Source organism: Battus philenor, unplaced genomic scaffold (genome assembly GCF_028537555.1).
Source record: "Battus philenor isolate CCGP_79_NKW_IND1 unplaced genomic scaffold, ilBatPhil1.0.hap1 SCAF_8, whole genome shotgun sequence".
Classification (NCBI taxonomy): domain Eukaryota; kingdom Metazoa; phylum Arthropoda; class Insecta; order Lepidoptera; family Papilionidae; genus Battus; species Battus philenor.
Genome location: NW_027181748.1, coordinates 7,208,994 through 7,229,569, shown reverse-complemented (window position 1 = coordinate 7,229,569; position 20,576 = coordinate 7,208,994). Strand labels below are relative to the sequence as shown.

Sequence of the window (20,576 nt, the reverse complement as noted above, 5' to 3'; positions counted from 1 at the left end):
TTATTGTACACGCTAAGATACATTCAAATAGTTTCATAATAATAAACAAAAAAAAATACAATGGACGGTCTTATCACACAAGGCAATCTCTTACAGCCAACCATAGTATGAAAAAGGTAGAAGTATAAATAATAGGTAGTTGACGTGTACAAAACATACATATATGTAAACATACATACTTATAATAAATAAGGTATAATATATATTATGAATACATTAACAAATTAAAAAACACAGATTTGGATCGCACTTGCCTCGGATAAAATAAAGAAATAGAGGAAGAAAAAGTAATGTATGAAGGGATAAATAATCATAGATCTAGTAAATAGTTCTTAACCATTTTCTTAAAAATAGGTAGTGACTTGGCACGTCTTATTGTCAGCGGGAATTTATTCCACAATCGAACGGCCTGTGTGCTAAAAGATTTGGCCATAAACGAAGAACAATGCGCCGGAATTTTTAATTTCAGATTCTCTGATGATCTCTAAGACCTCTAATGTCTATCATGAAGAAATTTAAACCTTGATTTGAGATAAGACGGAGTGAGTGGATTGAAAAGAATATTATAGATGTAATAGAAAAAATGTAATGTATTATATTATTATATATAGTATTATGTATTATACATATATAGTACTATTATGTATATAGTATTGTTAGAAATACTGTATATCTAAATATGTTCGTTGTTAAATCCTGCTATTAATCGTTCCTTCGAGTAGTTCCCGAATAAAGGATACCGGGGATCCAATCACCGATAACGGGATATTACACTGTGGGGTAACAAGTTTGTTATCAAAAACTAATATATGTAGATCGCAGAATTATTTAACATGAGGTAAATACTGTAACTCTCGGAACACTAGTTTCATATATATTCTAATCTTAATGCTTATCAATATATACAGAGTGATTGGTTACAGGTGTTAAAGCTTAAGGCGTGAATGTATAGCTCATTTGCTGTCAACTAAAGTATGGAGCACACTATCCAAAAATAATAAGTAGCGTAATGATAATAAAGTACAAAGAAAAGTTTATAATTCAGATTACTACATATTAAAACAAATTTTAGTTTATTATTTGTTCCTGCAGACTACGCACTGCCAGAAGTTATCGACGCATTCCACTAGGAAAATAAATTAATGTAACATATTTCAGAATTATTACTTCATACAGGGTGACTGAAAGTATGAGGTTGTTACTTTGAATTTTTTTGGTGACAAATGAGTTATGCATTCACGTCTTTAATTTTAATTTATCAGCCTGTGAATGTTGAAGCGACCGCGTTGTAAAATGGTGTAATTATTGAAATTTAACTGTTGCACAATAGACTCATAATAACAATTGATTATAAAAAAATATTAAAGGAAAACGAATACAAAGTAACTTGTTAGAGATGGAATAAATAACGACACGCCACAGTCACAAAGTAGTTGTCGCTTCAACTGCCGTAAACGTTCGGATCTCTCTTACATCGTCAGTTAATTACAAGATTCTCCGAAACTGCGTTGTATTGAAAGTATACCATAATAACCAAAATTATATTAGTAATATCGGCTAATGTAAAGGGATATCTTTTTCTTTTAAAAAAAAAATACTGACTGCTATTTATGCGACATGTATCGATCAACGTATATGAATATAAAAGCCATATCGCACACTTAATGAGATAATAAAAAGCGAATTAATTAATTCTTGCCAATTTTCCTCCATTATAAAAGTATTTTTGTAATATTTGATATTAAGCAGATCGGAACTCTTACGTGTTTAAAACAAGAAACGGGAAATTAGTCAAGCACCCACAATGCTCGCGCTGTAAACCAGTTGTATCGCTCGGCCATCGGACGATATCAGAATGTTAATGAATAAAGTTATAAATTCTACTTCTATAATGCTATACTTTTAACTGAATTTTGTAACATAGCTTTTCAAGAACGTCTTTATTCGAACGTATTAAATCTTTTGTTAGCTGGCATACCTACATTATTAAATATCTTTTATGATCCGAACTAGTCACACAATACATCTTTAAATTTAGGTTACATGACTTGTCGGAAAATTATAGCAATAGCATATTAATCATTAGATAAAACCGTGTTAATCTACAATGCAGAGCTAGAACTGTTCTAGTTTTTACAGTTATTACAATGAGCTTAACCGTCTAAGACCAACGTTATGTCTGAGATTACGACGCCACAATTTTAAGATTTACAAACGATAATCTTCTATTATTGTAGAAAAATGTAACCTTACGAATAAAGATCGTGGGCGCAATGTACAAATTGCACACATTAATTGCGGTTAATAATAAACAGCGTCAGAAACGATTGTGAATTAAAATATATATGTTAGGATAATAAATACGAAAAAGATAGTAAATGAGTAATATAGGAAGCCTTTTTCTCTTTAAGAAACGGCTTATGTTTAAACAAAAATTCCAGTAATATAAAATTTTGGACATCTTCACGTTCTACCTGTAATTTGTAAATCGTATTTCAATCTGACTGCTCAAAGTTGGCCCTTTCCGTGTGTAAACAAAAAAAAAATTGGTTATATCTTTTTGTTTTTGATTCCAGAGAAATCTTGAGAGATGCTGCGAAAACAGAATCTAGCACAGGAGACAATAAACCCAGAGGACACTTCCGTCGATTAGACTTTGGAATGTGGCTTGAGCCCACTCATTCAAACGGAATAAATGATATAATAGCTAAAATAAAACAAATATCTTGTGACAACTGGAAATCATCATTTACTGACTTTAAAAGAAGAAATATAGGGAGAGATGATTTGACGGAAAAATTTAACAATTACAAACGGCAAATATAATCTTTCAGCATGTTCTAAAAATATTTCTAAAGATGTCCTACGCTTATGTATCCAAAATATTTAAATTTAACAAAATATTGATATCTAAAATTTAAACAAAAAACTAAACATTGGAACAAAAAAAAGCTTATTTTATAAGAAGATAGAGGAAATCAGCCACACATGCGCTTATCGCAAAAATTATCTATCACAACAGTGTGATGATATGCAAGTTTTGTATTTCAATACACTCCAAAACACTGCTATAGATGTTTATAGCCTAGGGACAAGTATTCTATTCTAAAATCATCAAATAACATACGAGTAACTAATAATCCATTCAAATTTAATAATTTATATATTTTTTTAAATATGGTAGCTGATTTTTTATTACAAATTAATAATGATAAGTAATACTGTAATCAAAAAGCAAGGTGAATGTGTTCAGAAAATGTAAATACTTTATTAATTCTTTCAAATCAATGTCATCTTTTTTCAAAGTAATCCTCGCTCGATAACACACACTTTTACCAACGTTTTCTCCAGCCCTCGAACAGTTGAAATAGTCTTTTTTCCAGAATAGCCAACAAAACCTTCATAGGTTCTGTTTTTATTTTCTGAATCGTATCAAAACGGCGTCACCACATTGACCTTTTGAGTTTTGCAGAACAGCCAGAAGTCGCTCCGAGCCATAGTAGGTGAATAAGGTGATCGCGGAACGATATATGTCGAGTTTTTCATGCTTAATTTTTAAAAGAAAAAACATTTAACTTTTTTGGCACTAATCAAAACTTGACGCGTTTGAGACACAAAACATCCTTAAAAATGGTTTGTGCTGAGCCAAATGACATTACAATTTTTGAAAAACAAACGCTTGACGAATTTTATACAGTTCTATCAACCTCGGTAAAATAAATTATTTGCCTTCCCGGGAATTTTAAATGTCAATTTCACTTTACTTTCTGATCACATTAGTGTATAAAGATTTGTTAATATCAATAAAAAAATATTTATATCTTTAAAGATAATAGAGATAAACAAAGTTTGATCGTTTAGTTAGTTTTAATTTTTTTTCTGTGCGTTAAAAAAAATGAATAAATAGCGAATTCACGTTTTCTTTTGTAAACATAAAACGGAAGTTTTTGCGACAACTCACTCAAGCTAAACATTGGAATTTTTTTCATGATTTAACAGGGTAAATAATGTACGTGGGCAGCAAGCTTCTTGTCGGTACAATATGCATTGCCAATGAATGACTGATCGATCGCAATACTAAAAATGTTGGTGTTTGAAAAAATCTCAACGAAACATTATAATATATAATAATGTATATACACACTGAATTCACTAATACTCCTTAGTTTTAAACAATTGTTTTACATAATCAACTTTAAATTATTTCGAATCTTATTGTTAAACCGTTTGAAAGGTCAACTTGGCCATAACTAATCATTCGCCTTGCTATATATTTCAAAATAATATGTTAATATTTTTAACGACTTTTTATGACTACATAAATTTAATGACTTCCAACATTATTCGATTTTGTAAACATTTAGTTAAACACTCTGTAGATGATTTATTGCATAGTGAATAATTTAATGTAATATTTTCTTCGGGCTGAAACTACAATAAAACTCGGTATCCAGCCATTCAGGTTATTCTAATAATATCTAAATTTCAATTAACCATGTGTTAGTCTCGTTAATAAACGTTTTTTTTACTATTAAAGGATAAGGGGTTAGCTTGTTCTAGAATAGAATAGAACAGTGCCCATAAGGTGCACATTATTATAGACTTGGCCTGATGAAAATGCCTAGAAACAGGGATGGTGTGGTACTTGTTCATTATGTCCAAGACATCCGTCTTCTTTTTGATTTTTGGGCTTTTTGGTAGCGATGAGAGCTTTTGCTGTACAAATTCCTAGAAGCCAAAGTAGTGCTAATTTCAGATAGTATTTGACAATTTTTCGTATCAGGAAATGACAAAATAGTATCACTTCTGTCAATGCCAGTTATATGCCAGTAAAATTTCAACCCCTTGACAATGACCTAAATAACGCTTTAGCCTATGAACGCGTTAGAAAAAACTTAATATCGCAAACCACTTTAAACATATCAGTTCTATACTAGCATTAGAGCCAGCAAAAGTAAAGCAGGTGAACGTCCTAACAAGCGACGAACGAAGTATTTCGCATTCGCCGATGTTCGAACACTGTTTTCCTAATGATCCAATTTATCGACAACTGTAGAAACAAGGTCGCCCCTATACAAATACACCGGCACAAAATACGTAAACAGCTTTAGCCGCCATTTAAATATATTGTTACTAGTCATGTAATATTCCTACAGATGGGACACTAGCCGATCTCAGACATGGCCTTTGGGCCATAATATTAATAAAAAATTAAAAGTGATCAAAAATATGCATTCTTCATTATAATGCTATAATGAAGAAAAGTATTAAAATTTTGTCTTATACCACCTTTTGATATAAAATAACTATGACATTTTAACATATATTTTATAGGCCCAGGCTCCGACTGCTTATTGTAATACTTTAGTAGTTTTTATTTTGCGTTTTCTATTATTCTAGTCTAAATGTTAATATTTTTAAGTGACTATGTATCACAAATTACCTTACCAATTCTCGGATATATTTCTAAATGACCATGCTATTTTTAATCTTATCTATAAATACAACAAAACGAAAAATTACTAAAGTCATCTGTCAAAACAAACAATGAAAATGTATGGAATTAAAAATTATTAACAAATATTATGAATAATCATAAAATCATCGTGACACGTTAATATTGAAGCACATGTTTTTTCTACAGTTCACAAATAAATCAATAATATTAAATGACCTGCCTCCGGTACCCATAACACAAATTAATTCTTACTATAGTCACGGGTGGTTAATATTTACTTTCTGTCCACGGTAATATTGTCTGCAATATTTTTTTTTCCATAATTTATGTTTATGTTTAATGAAAATAAAATAAATTACACAAAAGTTTGATGTAACTAACGATCGTCGAACATCTTAAAAATTTAATAAATTCCAGCTATTTGTTAACATTGCTGACTTACTTTATAACCTAACAATGTATCTTCCTTAAAATGAAAGAGGTAGCAAAAATGATCGCAATTAAAATGGTAAAGTTTGCTTATGCATACTTGAGTTTTTGTGAGATTGGTAACCTTGACTGGGGTCCCCCGGCAACTGTGGGAACGGTCGAGTGCGCGGGTTTCGCTTCGCCCCGCTCCCGTCTGGATCCCATGTGAGCGGAGCAGACGTGCTACATCCGCCCAACTACGAGCTCACTGTAAGGTTGCCATGCAACCGGATTATATGGGATGTTTTTACATACGTCGACGAGAGTATTATTTATTATCTGGCTTACTGCCGATGTCCAAGCAGTATTTGCAGATACGAAGAAGCAGAGCACAAAATGGCGCTTAGTCTAAAAACTTTTTTACTAGCAAAATTAAAAAGGTCTCTGGTGAGCCTTGGCGCAGGTCACTACATACTACAATTTGCTCGGATGGATCACCAAGCTTTTAGAATAATTAGAATGATTAACACCAAAGTGTCGGCAACAACCTTATCATTTTTACGTATAGCATTACTTGCTTAGTTCAGTTATAAAATCTGTTATAATTCGAAGCTCGTGAAAGGTCGACTCGGTTAGGCCAAAAAGCACACTGGCATTCTGTTTAAATATTACCGTAATATAGCGGTTTTGAACGGTGAATAATACCGGACGACGAAATTACTAGTTACGCTCTTTAACAAAGCTAATTAAGGTTAAAATCCTTATAATATTATAGGCGGTAAATAGTATGCAAAACAGCGCCTGAGCTGGCGTACTTTTCAGTAATTACTACTTACGAAATGTATCTTGTCTATCAAGCTGGCGCAGAATTTTGTATCTTAAAATTGAAAGTAGCTCAGAAATTTTTATTTATACTATTTACAGTGTTTAGACGTGTCGAATAATTGTAAACGACGAGTGTGTAAATGTCCGTCATGAGTCGTCACTTTATTATAATAAATAAGAATATTCCATACACTTTTTTACATTTTCATTGGTTGTATTTACGGTATAAAACAAGATAAGGTTTACATCTATGTAATCGTTGATATCTCTATGCATATAAATCAAAAGCGATAAGTATTGCTCAGCATAAACCTCGAAAAAGGCTTCACCAATTCTGATATTTATTTTCTTCTCTGTTTAACTTAGGTTACACGCAGAGAAAACATGGAAAATGGTTGAGAAAAAATCAAATACAACACTATTATTTCTTACAAAAACGACTAAGCACTAATTTACACACACAGACATGTGACGCTAACCGAGGACTTGTAGTTAGGACGTAATTAAACAAAAAATTTCGTATAATGTAATAACAATTACAATAAAAATATTATTACTAGTTTTGCAGATTAAGAAAAAAAAACTCATTTATATATGTAATTCCTTATAATTTAGACATTAAAAAACAAATAAGGTGATAGCTCTGAAGTAAATTAACTTTTTTTCATTAAATTGCAAAAGAGCAGTTCTTTTTGTCAGTAATAAAATTGTCGGGGTAATATTATATATGTATATGTGAAATCAAAAATTACATAGTAAGTGATTTAAAAAAAAATTATAAATAAGAACATTGGAAAGAGTTCAAACAAAAGCACAAGTTAACAAAACTAAAACTATTAAAGAAATATAAAACACAGATTCCGAAATATTCCAAATTAACAAAATCCGGACTTACTATTCCAATAGCTGGTAGCCCTAGTTAAACGCAAGTTCACATTGCGACTGAAGTGTTTATTTATCTGCCTTTGTTACAAGGAAAAGATTAACGATACCATCGCAGGCACAGTGTATCAAATGATAAAGATTTTTACATAATGTTTTTGTAATCTACTCTCTACCAGACAACATCAATACTGAACCTTGACAGTTTCACTAATCGTTCATTTTAAAGGTTGTACCTCGATAATGAGTAGGATTTGTTAATATTTATCCGCTTGATCCATCAAATAATATCTATATATCAGTTGCAATTAAATATCTAATGAGTTATTCTTATAGGTCTGTTAAATTAAACCGCTTGATGAATTAGAAATGATTGCTTTATGCGTGTGTATCAATAATTACGTTCATTGTACATTGGCATTCATTTGTCGATCAATTGCTCGAATAAAATGCACAGGCAACTTTGTTACTCATGTGAAACCTTACCGACGTACGTGAGCCAATTCAGAGTTAAATAAACAGTTGATGCTTGTTATTAAATTCCACTTCAGTAAAAGATGGACTTCACCCCACCTATAAATCCTTTTGTGAGTCATATTCTAGTTCTGTTTTATGTCATAATTACGTGCCGCCTCAATGATCTGAAATTTATGCATGAAGTATTTAATTTATTCACAATAATTTATCAACGGCGTCCTCAAGTGGTTGTTACATTTAATAGTTCACGCTATGATACATTAAAAATGAATTAACAACAAAATGAAGAGTATGCAATCGAGTGAATTGATATTCATGAACGCAAGTAAGGAATCTCTAAAGTCGTCGACAATATTACGATCTTTAAAGAACTACAAAAGCGAATACGAAACAAATTACGTCCTACGTAGACTTGAAAATTAAAAAGTTTTATGGCATATCATTAGGAATCTTTAAGTCAGTGCCTATTTTAAAAAAGTTTAAGACGTTTTGTCCGTTTTTAACTATGGTTGTTGTGACTCATCAGTTCTACAATAACAATAGAAACAGTTTTTGTTATCGGATAATATTCATTAAACTATAAATCACGATAATGTTAGTCTCATAGTCTGACAGGAGTCTCGAATTTTGCGTTTGTTAATTCATTCTGCCAAGTCAAGGAGAATGAGTATTTTTTATTTCTATAAAAAAAAATTGGAAGAAAATTTTGGAAACAATATATTTTTTAACATACTTTGTCTTCACGTATGCCGGGGCAAATGACAGAAATGAATAAATCGAATACAGGAAGTTCTAAATCTATGAGTTTCAAAATTTTGAAATTATAATTTATCCATCATTGAGCGATAACATAAAACGCGGGAGAAAACGAACAGAGCAGGCGTTTAAAAATATTCTTACACTAACACCTCCACATATTTCCCCTAGAAAAGAAAGCAAAACGAAACCTCCGTATGCATAAAATGAAAGCATAAAGGGGTAAGCGTATTCATAAAATTCGAAACGTTCACATTAAAAAAAGATTTTTCAAACCGGCCACATTTTTACTCAATATTTAGCTTGCGCAATGCAAAATGTTATGCAAAAGCTTAAATTTGCAAATTTACATGCGTCATTCAACGCTGGACGCTTGACGTAGCCCAAGGAGATAGGTCCTCACGCCTTAAATTACATTAGACCGGCAATAGCAACTATCAAATAAAGATTCTGGTCTATTAAGAGCCCTTATATCGAAATGCTATGACGGTATTATCGACGAGTGACAGCCTAAGCCGAGGTCCCCTTGGGTGGGAGGAGGAACACCAGTATGTAGCAGCCCGAGCCGAGGGACCATCATGAGCCCTCGAGCTTCGATACCTTAAAGAGGTCTTCAACTATGCAGCCACCCTCAAACCCACGGAATCTACAAATGCAATGAACAAAAGACAAACCTCTGTAACGTTAACGCGAGTCGTTTATTTGGCTGCGAGACTTACCACCCGGTGTGGGCGGTGTGCCTCATTTAATGGAGCAATAAAAAATCTTCGACTGCGCTTACGTAATCCGTATTATTTCCGCATCGGGACGGCAACGGAGGTCAACGCGCGTATCATTTTATCTTTCAACAATAAACTTGTTATACTTATATTAACAACAGCTACACATATGTAAACGCAAAATAATTATTGCTTAATCCAGATTGGTGTAAAAAAAACTTGTTAGAATCATTATTTCGTACTTTTCGGTTAACTAAATTATTCAAATTAATATGTTGAAAAAATTGTGTACTTAAAAACAACATACACTTTTTGTAAACGGTTCTAAATGTGTATAAACGAATTTTCACTAATGTACGAGAGTGAGAAAGCTTTTAATTGCTATGGGCATGTCATTTAAAAGTTTGCATATCAATTATAAAATGTCCCAAATAATAGTAACATATTTAAATTTACGAGGCTTGATAGCACCATGTAATTAATTCGATGGAATATACTAAATAGATAAAATTATAAGAACAATGAAATTCATACAGACTTTTATCTCGTGAAGTTAAAGGTCCATAAGATATATATTTGAATAAATACTTTGCCTTCCTTCGTTACTAGAATACTGATTTTTGTTGCAAAATATGAGTGTTAAGCTTAATAGCACAGAGATACATTTAAATTTTTCATTGTACCCATATAGTAATTAAAAACTATAGGTGTAATTTATTTAGTAAATGCCGTAGAAATGTATCCACGATAACATTGTTATTTCTTAGTAAAATTCTATGCAAAGAAATCAGAAGTTTTCTTTTTTTACAACTTAAATTATAACTATGTATGTTGTACTTTTAACTTCGTATTAAATGATATACATATGCAACCATAATACACAGTATTATTGTTGCGTTATTTTGTTATTTTTTATATAATAAACAGTATTATAAAACTATTAGGAATTTTAGTCTTACAAAACTTCCTTGTCAAAGATAAATAGAAAGAAATTAGAGTAAATCAAAACCAAAATTTCTAAGAACAATTCTTACGACTGATTTTATTAAAAATTACCATGAGGGAATTTAAATATATAATCATACTTTCAGATATAACAATGAAAAATAAAAGGCGTTCGTTCTAAACCCAGAGAATTACGTTCACTGATTCTTGTGTTTTACACCCTGTATTGTATTTCACAATCGCCATTCATCACTCGAGCCGACTATAAATCTCAAATTAGAAACATTGTAAAGTTTTATGAACTTCCAACCGCAGGTAGGGATCTTATTTCTCTTTAGTTAAATAACTTGCCGAAAAAGACGACAAATATAGAATATAAATGTTTCACAAAAATGCGTATTTTGTATTGTATACTAAAGAACACCGCCTGCAAAATCACATATGTACAGCAGTAATTTTATACTGAATTAATGTAGCTCTTTGTACATATCTATTTGCCGTTAATTTCAAGTCTCAGACATTTCATCAGAACAACTGGTAGCCTAAACTGCAACAAGAGATGTAATCCATCGTATGTTGAATAAACAATATTTGAATTTGCTACTACATTTACTCGGCATAAGTCAAAGTACAAATGTGATAACACATGGTAAAGTATTACAAAGGAACACATAAATTCAGACATCAACCCTAAACATAAAAATGGTATAATTTAAAGGATTCCGCGCCACGGGTGGTGTCTAAACACAATGAATCTAGGCACCCAACCCATTGTGCAGCTTGTAAAGAAAGTTGGAACGAATGGAAAATCGGATCACTGCGCCTGACGCCCGTCCCATCGGTAAAAACAATTCTCTGACCGTGTGCGTATTCAATACAATTCAGAACAGTCGATCCCCGTATTATGCAACGTCACAAAGAAGGCCAAAGAAATTCCGCTGTTTCTTTATCCGACTTTCGAAAGAATACAACACGCGGGTCTGCTTTTTGCACATAGCTCGTAAATCAGTTGGGCAATGGCCAGTAAGAAGGTCGAGTGATAGGCGGCTTTTCCTTTGTCAGTCGGTCAGCTGTAAGACGATGTGACAAAAACATTAAAACACATTGTTAATTTATTTCAACGCATATTTGTTATATAATTCTATTATATGATATAACTTCTTGTTGTCCAGACAGTGAATATCATTTCGATATATAGGTCGACCGATGTCATACTTAAGATTGTACGAAATCGCTGGATGCGGACAGCTCCAGACCGATCATCTGAGCGGCCTTTGGGGAAGACCTAGGCCTTGCAGTGGAGCGTCTGCCGACAGATATAATTATGTCAGAGATAATATCAAATGCTATACAACTGTTTCGACTTATCACTGTTCTGAGATAAAATTAAACTGATAGTTCATGATTCCTTAAAAATAGATTCTTTGGAAGTATAGTTATTCTTATTAAAATATTTTGTATGAAATTATACTTTAAAAATTAATTATTAATTAATATAATATCACAGTGTTTCATATAACATAAACTCTTACAAGGTAATGAATAGAAGCTGCGGCGCCTATTTATTATCTCCGTGGATGCGTAAGTAACAGTTATTGTTTGGGCGGGCATTGTGCTGCCAATGACAGATAAGAGGCGCGTAATGAACAAGCATGCAACAATGGGCGCCTCTCTGGAGACAAGGTTCCCACAAACGGTGCAAGCTAATGACGCCTTAAATCTAAACGTCCTTCTCAGTCCGTACGTCCCGGAACACATTAAAGTTTTCATGAAAAAGTTAAATGTTTGTATAAATGTATGGTAATAGTGATCATTTCTTTCCTCGGTTTATTATTCCAATATGAACGCCAAATGGCTATAGAATACGTTCACATATAATGGTTACGCCTACGGCGGAGTAGAACGAACTTTCTCCACGATTCTCTTCGGTTTCAACACTGGTTAATGATGCCAGATCGAACGGCGTAGTTTACCGAAACCTTTTTAAATTGTTTATTCTTGGTAATTCTGCTCGTTTTATACAATGTAAACATTGTTTTATACATATCTTTCCAGCAAATATTATTTCATTTTAAATAGTTAAAATCAATTTCAAAACATCTGTATTCAAGCGGACATTTATATGCCAGCTTAAAATCAATTGCTTTGACAAAAGTAATAAGCCATCACCAGTCCGAAATGCTGTTGCATTATAATAACAGCCATGTAAATGAGTCAAGAGTTGGACAAATGTGTTGGTTGAACTTTGTTAAAGTTCAACACATTTGTTCAACTAAATACTCTTAAATGCTATAATACGCTTTATTATATAGTTAAAATTAAGACAAGGAAGGTCTAAGACATGTTATGGAACTTTATTATATAAACATCCAGAGTCACGAAAGATTTGTTATATTTTTGAATTCGAAATTTTTAAAAAACTACTACTACCACACAAACACTCGAAAAATTTCATTCCACGTTAGTTTAATTAAAAACGATAATGAATAAAAATTAACGTCTTCCTATAGACTTAAAAATAGACCCATTCTTATAATTTCCATGACGGCAATAAAATGATAGGAGACGAGTTCATACGACACGAGTCACGGAAAGCAGGCAGTCATTCGATGAAAGATAGAATTATCGTACATAACGTCCCGTGCTGTATCCCGGTAGTTGCAAAAGCGCAGATTGAACGATTATTACTGGCTCTCCGATATGCGGAAATTGAATGGGGCCACAGCCATTGTTTATTGTACGTTATACTCCACTTCGCGACTGATAGCCGACGCACAGAGCAATATATATTAGCGTCTAATTTATTACTATACTTTCACATATCAGTCAAAGAATAGAAACAAGAAAGTTATGCCGTCCATACGTTATCGAATCTATAATTAATAATAATAAATAATATTTAAATTCGTTTAAACTTCTTTCAAATTTATAATATATCTTCTATACAGGGGTGATTCGTTATAGATATAAAAGATTTAAATGGGTGAATATGTACCTCATTCGCTGTCAACTAAACTAATTATGGTACACCCTATCCCAAAAATATTTGTTAGAAATAATAAATAAATTGATAATAATAATAATGTTGTAAGAAAAAGCAATCAAAGTTCAGAATAATACAAAATAAAATTGTTTATTGTTTACTATCTACTCCTGCTGAGTTTATACTGCTAGAAGTTATTGCCTCCTACCTTTTGTAACCTGTAACCAACCAATTGTATAACATAAGCGTAATAACACAAGTATTACTATATATTCTCAAATGTTATAATATTTATATATATATATATATATATATATATATATATATATATATATATATATATATATATATATATATATATATATATATATTTTTTTTTTTTTTTTGTAGCGTTATATCTGAATTTGATATTGTCTAACAACGCGTTTTCTTTTCTCTTGTCACTAGAATGAAGTAAGTAATACTTGGAGTATCCTTTATCAACTAAAAGTTGCGTAAGACACAGTTCCTCTCATTATGGGCACTAAATGAATCAGGTTAGTATACGTTATAATATTTTAAACAGTATTCAATAAATTAATTCGTAAATGTGTTCGTATTTAAATGGAAGTGGAGATTCAAAATAAGACAGATACGATTTCGATAAATGATCAAAATGGAGAATCTCATGTAAATGTCACAACAGTCTTATCTCTCCATCTGAATAGCTAGTTTAAATGCGCCGTTAGTGTCGTAAAGCATAATTATTAAATATTTAAGCGGAAACTTGACTCTACCACGAACATTAATTAAAAAAAATTAACTTTCAATAAGTCAGAAGTTAAATAATAGTGTTGCAACACATAAAGAATGATTGATTATAATGTTGCTTAAATCGGAGCCGGATTCAGAATTTTAAACAAACTGGTCATAATAAAATTTGTCGCCTTTTAATACAAGGGTAAACAAATTTACTACAAATAAATTAGATAAAGTCAAAAACTTACATAATATAGAACTGTGTAAAAATATTATTTAAAAAATAATACAATAGTTATTTACACATTGAATAGCATAACGAGCGCTTATGAAAAGTTTATAATGCCATTTCTGTTGTATATGTGACATACAAGATTTTTGTAATGCTTTTTGTAAAAAAATAAAAAGAAAATATTTTTACATCGGTGCCTCTCATAATTTGAAGCCCCGAGCAGTTGCCCGGTTCTTTATCCGGCGCTGGCTTAATTCGTACTTATAACATTCTTTATTAATTTAATCGAGATCCTTGTATTAAATAAAAAATATGTCCATATAACAATTATTTGTTATAAGTATGTTTATTGAAAGTACGCCATTATTGAAATGAAATTGGTATTGTGGTAGTAGTTTACAAATATATTTTTAATGCCATATGGTTTATGCGCCAAAATTTAAATATTTATATTAAAAATAGTGAGACAAATGACACCAAAAATAGAAATACAATCGTTACGAAAAAGTTAACAAATCCTTCATGGTTTTGTTTGTACGGATATGTAATAAAGTTCCACAAGATATCTTACACATCTTTATCCTAATTTTAAATCTATAATTAAATTTATATTACTAACACTAATAAAAGCAATAGCATTTAAGAGTTTTTGATTGACCAAAATGTGTGGAATTTGGTTGGTAGACTCTTATATATAGTCGATATTACAATGGAAAGAACAAAAATTTGAATTCATTTAAAAAAAACCAACCGTTGAATTTCTGGACGGCTCTTCCTCAGAACAGCATTCCGAGCCTGGTGGTAACTTAATACCATTGTGCTATTAGATGTTAAAATAGTTGAGTCAAAAGTACGTTTGTAAAGGTCTAGCTGAATAGATATTTCGAATTTCGAAGGTCTCTCTTATTTACTTTGAAAACTTATTAAAAATACACGCATATCTCGTCATTTGCGCCGTTACCGAGTTGGAACAGCTGCCCGACTGGTTTGTCCACTTGCCCGATTGATTTAACGTTAACGCACGAACCGCGCTGTTGCTTCGCCTTCATGCTCTCCCAGTACTTCATTATCGATTAACTATACTGATTTCTGCTTATTGAGTTTGTAATTAAGTGTTTGTTACACATGCTGTTAACCTTTGTCTTATGCAGTAACGTATCTAATATTCTATGTAGTATTTTATCTATCTGTACGTCCACACTTTTTAAATTTTAGACAAAAACTTAGCTTTTATAGACCTTCATGTATTTCGGTCGTTATGGTGTAACGAGATTTACATTTCCTTAAAAAACGTAAAAGATATTACTGACATTAAGTGCATCCATTTGTTGGTTTACTGTAAACAAATCTATTACAACAGTGTAACGACAAAAGCTAACTATTCACAAAACCTCCGTCTTATATTCAATTTACTAATGTACAATATAAAAATAATTCACATTTGGGATGAAAAAACCGAAGACAACATTAAACAAGCATCAAGTCTTAAATTCTTATATCTTTAGTTAATGGGCTAAAATGTCAACATATAAAATAAATTTATTCAAAAGCTTATTTAAAAAAAAAATACGTCGAGAGAAACAATCGTGTTAATAATAAACGGCATTGGTGTTACCGGTATTGCAAAATTAAGTTTTATGCTTAAAATTATTTTAATTAGTGTAATATTTTATGTAATAATTAAATAAGCTTATCTCAAAATCGTATTATATGAGTAAAGTAGAATTTAATTCTATTATTTATAATATTATTTATAATATAATTAATTATAATAAATCGTGTACGTCATATCGTATCATTTGGACGTGTAGACAATCACAACGGGCGAAACCATGCTGACTACGTCAACTATTGTGGTAAAAGCCGCGAAGTACTATTTATAATTCTACACATTCATTAAATAAACTTTTATGACAATAAAAAAGACAGTCCTTTTGTTACATTTTAAAGAACTTCATCGCAATGTTTATTTGTTTGTTTCCATGAGGATATCCGAAACAATTTGTGCAATTGGACCGGACTTTCACCCAAGTGACATTTGCAGATTCCGTGGGTTCGGTGCGCCTACCCGGTTCTTTTGCCTTTACTCGGGTCGCCTACTATTTCACCAGATTGGGAAGCAACCGAACTCTTACTACGTTTTGTATGCTCCTCGGCGTAACTAAGCCCTAAAGGGATCACGAAGGGACCTCGCTTTGGTCTGTCGCGCTGATAATAGCCGTTTAACATTCCGACACATAGACGAAACATCGATTTGCTCAGTGTTGCGCCAATGGGCTTCTTTTACAAAGAGGACGAAATTCGTAATTTATTTCCAATTATTGGTCCTAGGACTTGCCTATTTTTAGACAATTTATATTATTTTATTATTTTTGTGTTTAATAATTGTTATTTTTTTCCTTCCGGAAGTAGAAACCACGTCTAACGATCGTAAACCACAAATTTTAACCACCAGACTTTCATTGCTTTTTGGTATATTGAAGTGACTTATTTGGGTTATTTTTAAATGAGTGACTAAACTTTCTAATTTCCAAAAATGTATATTAATATTTTGTAATATTTTAACTTAGCCTTTATAGATTCCAAAACATCAACTAATAAAACTTTGCTCATTTTATTTTATATCTGCAAGAAAAACCAGGTATTCACTGTCACTGTACTATAAAAATATTCTGGAAAGAAGATTCTAAAACTATCTCATGACTCATAGCTTTGGGTTTTTCAAATAGTTTCAAATGACATCATAGTACTTTGTCTGGGGTATGTGATATCAGTAAAAACATAAATATAAATCAATGTGCCTTTAACACTATTTTAAGATCTTCAAAACAATATATCAATAATAACATTTTATAAGAAATTGCTTCATATCCAAAATACACACATAAAACTTAAAAAACATTTTATTACTCCCACTCTATAAAAATAATTAAAACAATTTCAAACAAAAAAACAATAATCACAATAACAAAAAATCCTGAGTGACATCAAAATGAGTTATTTCCTCAAATTTATTGTGTTCTGGCATTTTTTTACTTATCTTTTATTCTCTCAAATGTGTCATATTTATTATATGATATATCCAAATAAGAAAAATAAATAAGTAGAAATCCCTTCATAAAAGCATTTGGATTTAACAACATTTATCTATTACTGTTTTGGTAGACAGATAATTATGCCATGAAAATATGGTTGACCTTGAGTAGGCCACATAGAGTAGTACAATGCCTTATTAATTAAGATTTCTCAAAGTTTTACAATTTGTTTTCTAAGTAGATTGCTAATACATTTTTAAGAAAACAAGATTTTTAAAAAAACATTGAAAAGAAGTTCTAAATTGTTACTTTATTATGTAGGTTTTTTCTTTCATTATGAAATATATGTGGCTGTCTTTTTATTTGGGTTTTGGTCATTGTAAACAGCATACAGCCAAAATGAAACTAATTAGCATTTTCTGACCACAGTTCAAGTTTGTTAAAGCCAGTTAAAAAAATTAACAGACGCATACAATGTAATTCTTAGTATAACTTTTTTTGCAACAAACTTACTAATATTAATATCATTGGAGATTATATCTACCTTAAAATGTTAATGCTATCAATTATATTCTAATAGCTTCTAACTTATACTTTATATGTAATAATGAAGTGGAAAATATGATTGACAAAATTATATTAAATACATACCTAATGTACAATACTGAGCTGCCACTCACAATCCTTCTCCAACCCAAGGGCACAGTAATAGTTTGTGGCAATTCACTCTGTGCAGTTCTATGTTCCAGAGGCTCACTGTTTTGGGGCACAGCAGGCGATGGTAGCACCGCCAACACTACACCTTCTGCGGTGCGAACCAGCTGTGGTGCACTACAGCTCTCCCCCTCACTAACAATTGTTCTACTCACTCCAACTTGCTGATTAAGTATATTAATACTTTGATTCACAATAGATTGATGAGAAGCACTTTGTTCCAGGAATTGATAGTTCACATAACCCTTACTCATAGAAATCTCTCTCTCACCACAGTTTGTACCTTCACTTACTTGTACTGCACTCTCAAATTGATTTTCAGTATGACGAAGTGCTACAGGAAGCATGGAGGGCATGTTCTCTGAACTAATTGGACATCTCTGATATGTTGCTATCTCTCCCACCTCAGGAACCCTACCCTGGAATGTCTCTACACTAAACTCAGCAGCATTTGGATTGGAACAATCCCTCTTAACACTACTCTGTCTTTCAAGAGCTTTATCCTCTTTGAGAGGCTCTTTCAAAAACTGCTGTGTAACATTAAAGAATTCAGTTCTTTGCGTAACATTTTCGTCAAACACGCATTTAGTGTCGTCATTGAAATGTTTATAAATTACGCCAGACGTATTCCTGGGATCATTTTGATCATGTCTATAGATTGATCGCGATAAGGGTACTTGGTGGGGTATGTCGTGAACGGCGTCAAAGAGAGCGCTTGCGGGCGGTATGTCTGAGCCCGCGACGGCGTGCTCTAGCTGGCGCTCCGCCACGTACAGCAGCACGCGCGGCGCTCCCGCCACGCCCGCCACACTCGCGACGCCCGCTCGCGACGCGGCCACACTCGCGGGCTTGCCTGACATCCTCCACAATCATCACACTTCGCAAACGCCAGCTGCTCATTAGCTGGACGTGACCGGTAATCCACCGACGGTGGCGATGCAATTCCACCTAGCATCTCTATCCGCCCTAAGATCATTGCTCCGCGGCCTCGGTGGAACTCCCGAACATTTCACCATCCTCAACTGAACACTTTTTATATACAAACATCAACTATAATGACTTTATGACGGGCTATAATGGTGCTAAAAATTTTATGGCGGTGCCCTTTTCGGCCCCATTGTGAAACCGCTCAATAAAACAGGTAGATTGTATATTTAAACTACTGTATTTTTCATTACGCTAGGATCCATATTGACACTTCAGAATGTAAAAAGGTCAAAAGAAAAACGCTGTTTTCATTTTTTTTTTCACTAAAGTCTCACGAACACTATTGTAACAACACTTTTAACTCTTTAATTTGCGAAACATAGTTATTTCGTTTAAATAAACACTTATTATCCAAAATCATTTTCTTCTCATCGTAAACGATGCTTACAAGGTGACACACTACGAACGAACATTACGAACAACGAATGAAAGATCCTGAGATACCGTATACGACTAATAAATATTGTCACTTGCGCTTATTTATTCAAATACTAAAATGTACTCTTTTCGATTGGCAGGGTTATAGTGTAGGTTATGGCTACCTTGGAAAACAAGAATGACCAATAATGTCGATCGACTCGAAGCCCAATTTACTCGTGATTGGCCACAATTGCTGTCTTAGGATAAACTACCTACCTAAACCAACGTAAAGGTCAATTTTCGAATCGGAAAATAAACCTGAAAAGTTTAAAGATACATTGAAGTACATTTTTACGCTCTCTAGTGTATGTTTTTAGCACCACTTGACAATTAAATATATACCTGAAATATGAAAGAAATATGTCTTAAGTAATGTTTTTGAATTTTGTGAAAACTATAGTTTTACTCTCTCCCGAAAAATTTAATGATATAAAGGACTTGATTTTAAAAGAAACAGCAACAATTCTCTGATTCTTTTAATTCAATAAAACAATTAAAAAAAAAAACAAAACAATTTTATTAATTTTACTATTTTAGTACTTATTTTTGCTATAATTAATATTATTTACTAAAGTCACATTTACAAATAAAATTAAAAATGTTGTATATGTGTAACATATTTAATTTTATGTATATCTTCCAAAATGTATTAAAAATGCATTATTAACTGGTGAAAGTTCATCAAGAAATAATGTATTTGTTTACTTAAATTATAAGTATTTACTACATTTATTTAATTAGAATAAATATGAGAACCGTATCCTTACAGCATCAGTAAATAATTTGTTAAAATTATTTTATTAAGTCGGCTTCGACAAAATTTTGAATTAAACATTTAAAAGCTTATCCATTAATCCTAAAACAAATTACACTTTGTAAACTTTTAAAAAGTAAATATAAAAAAGAGATACTTTTTTGGACTTAACAGTCTGTATTGTAATTTTTCTCTGTAAAAGTTTAATCATTGTCAAAAGTGACATAAATTGTTTGGCTTAAA

General features: G+C 31.9%; 1 protein-coding gene across 3 annotated transcripts in view; it reads right to left on the bottom strand.

Moving 5' to 3' along the window:
• LOC137931877 (homeobox protein 5-like) overlaps positions 1 to 19,563 on the bottom strand; it is a 72,313-nt gene extending 52,750 nt beyond the window's left edge. For all 3 annotated transcript variants that reach the window (XM_068775390.1, XM_068775391.1, XM_068775392.1), the window contains exon 1: positions 18,110 to 19,563. In XM_068775390.1, the coding sequence (XP_068631491.1) occupies positions 18,110 to 19,032 (923 nt within the window). In that variant the 5' untranslated portion in view covers positions 19,033 to 19,563. The remainder of the gene's footprint in view (positions 1 to 18,109) is intronic.
• Between the last annotated feature and the right edge of the window lie 1,013 nt (positions 19,564 to 20,576).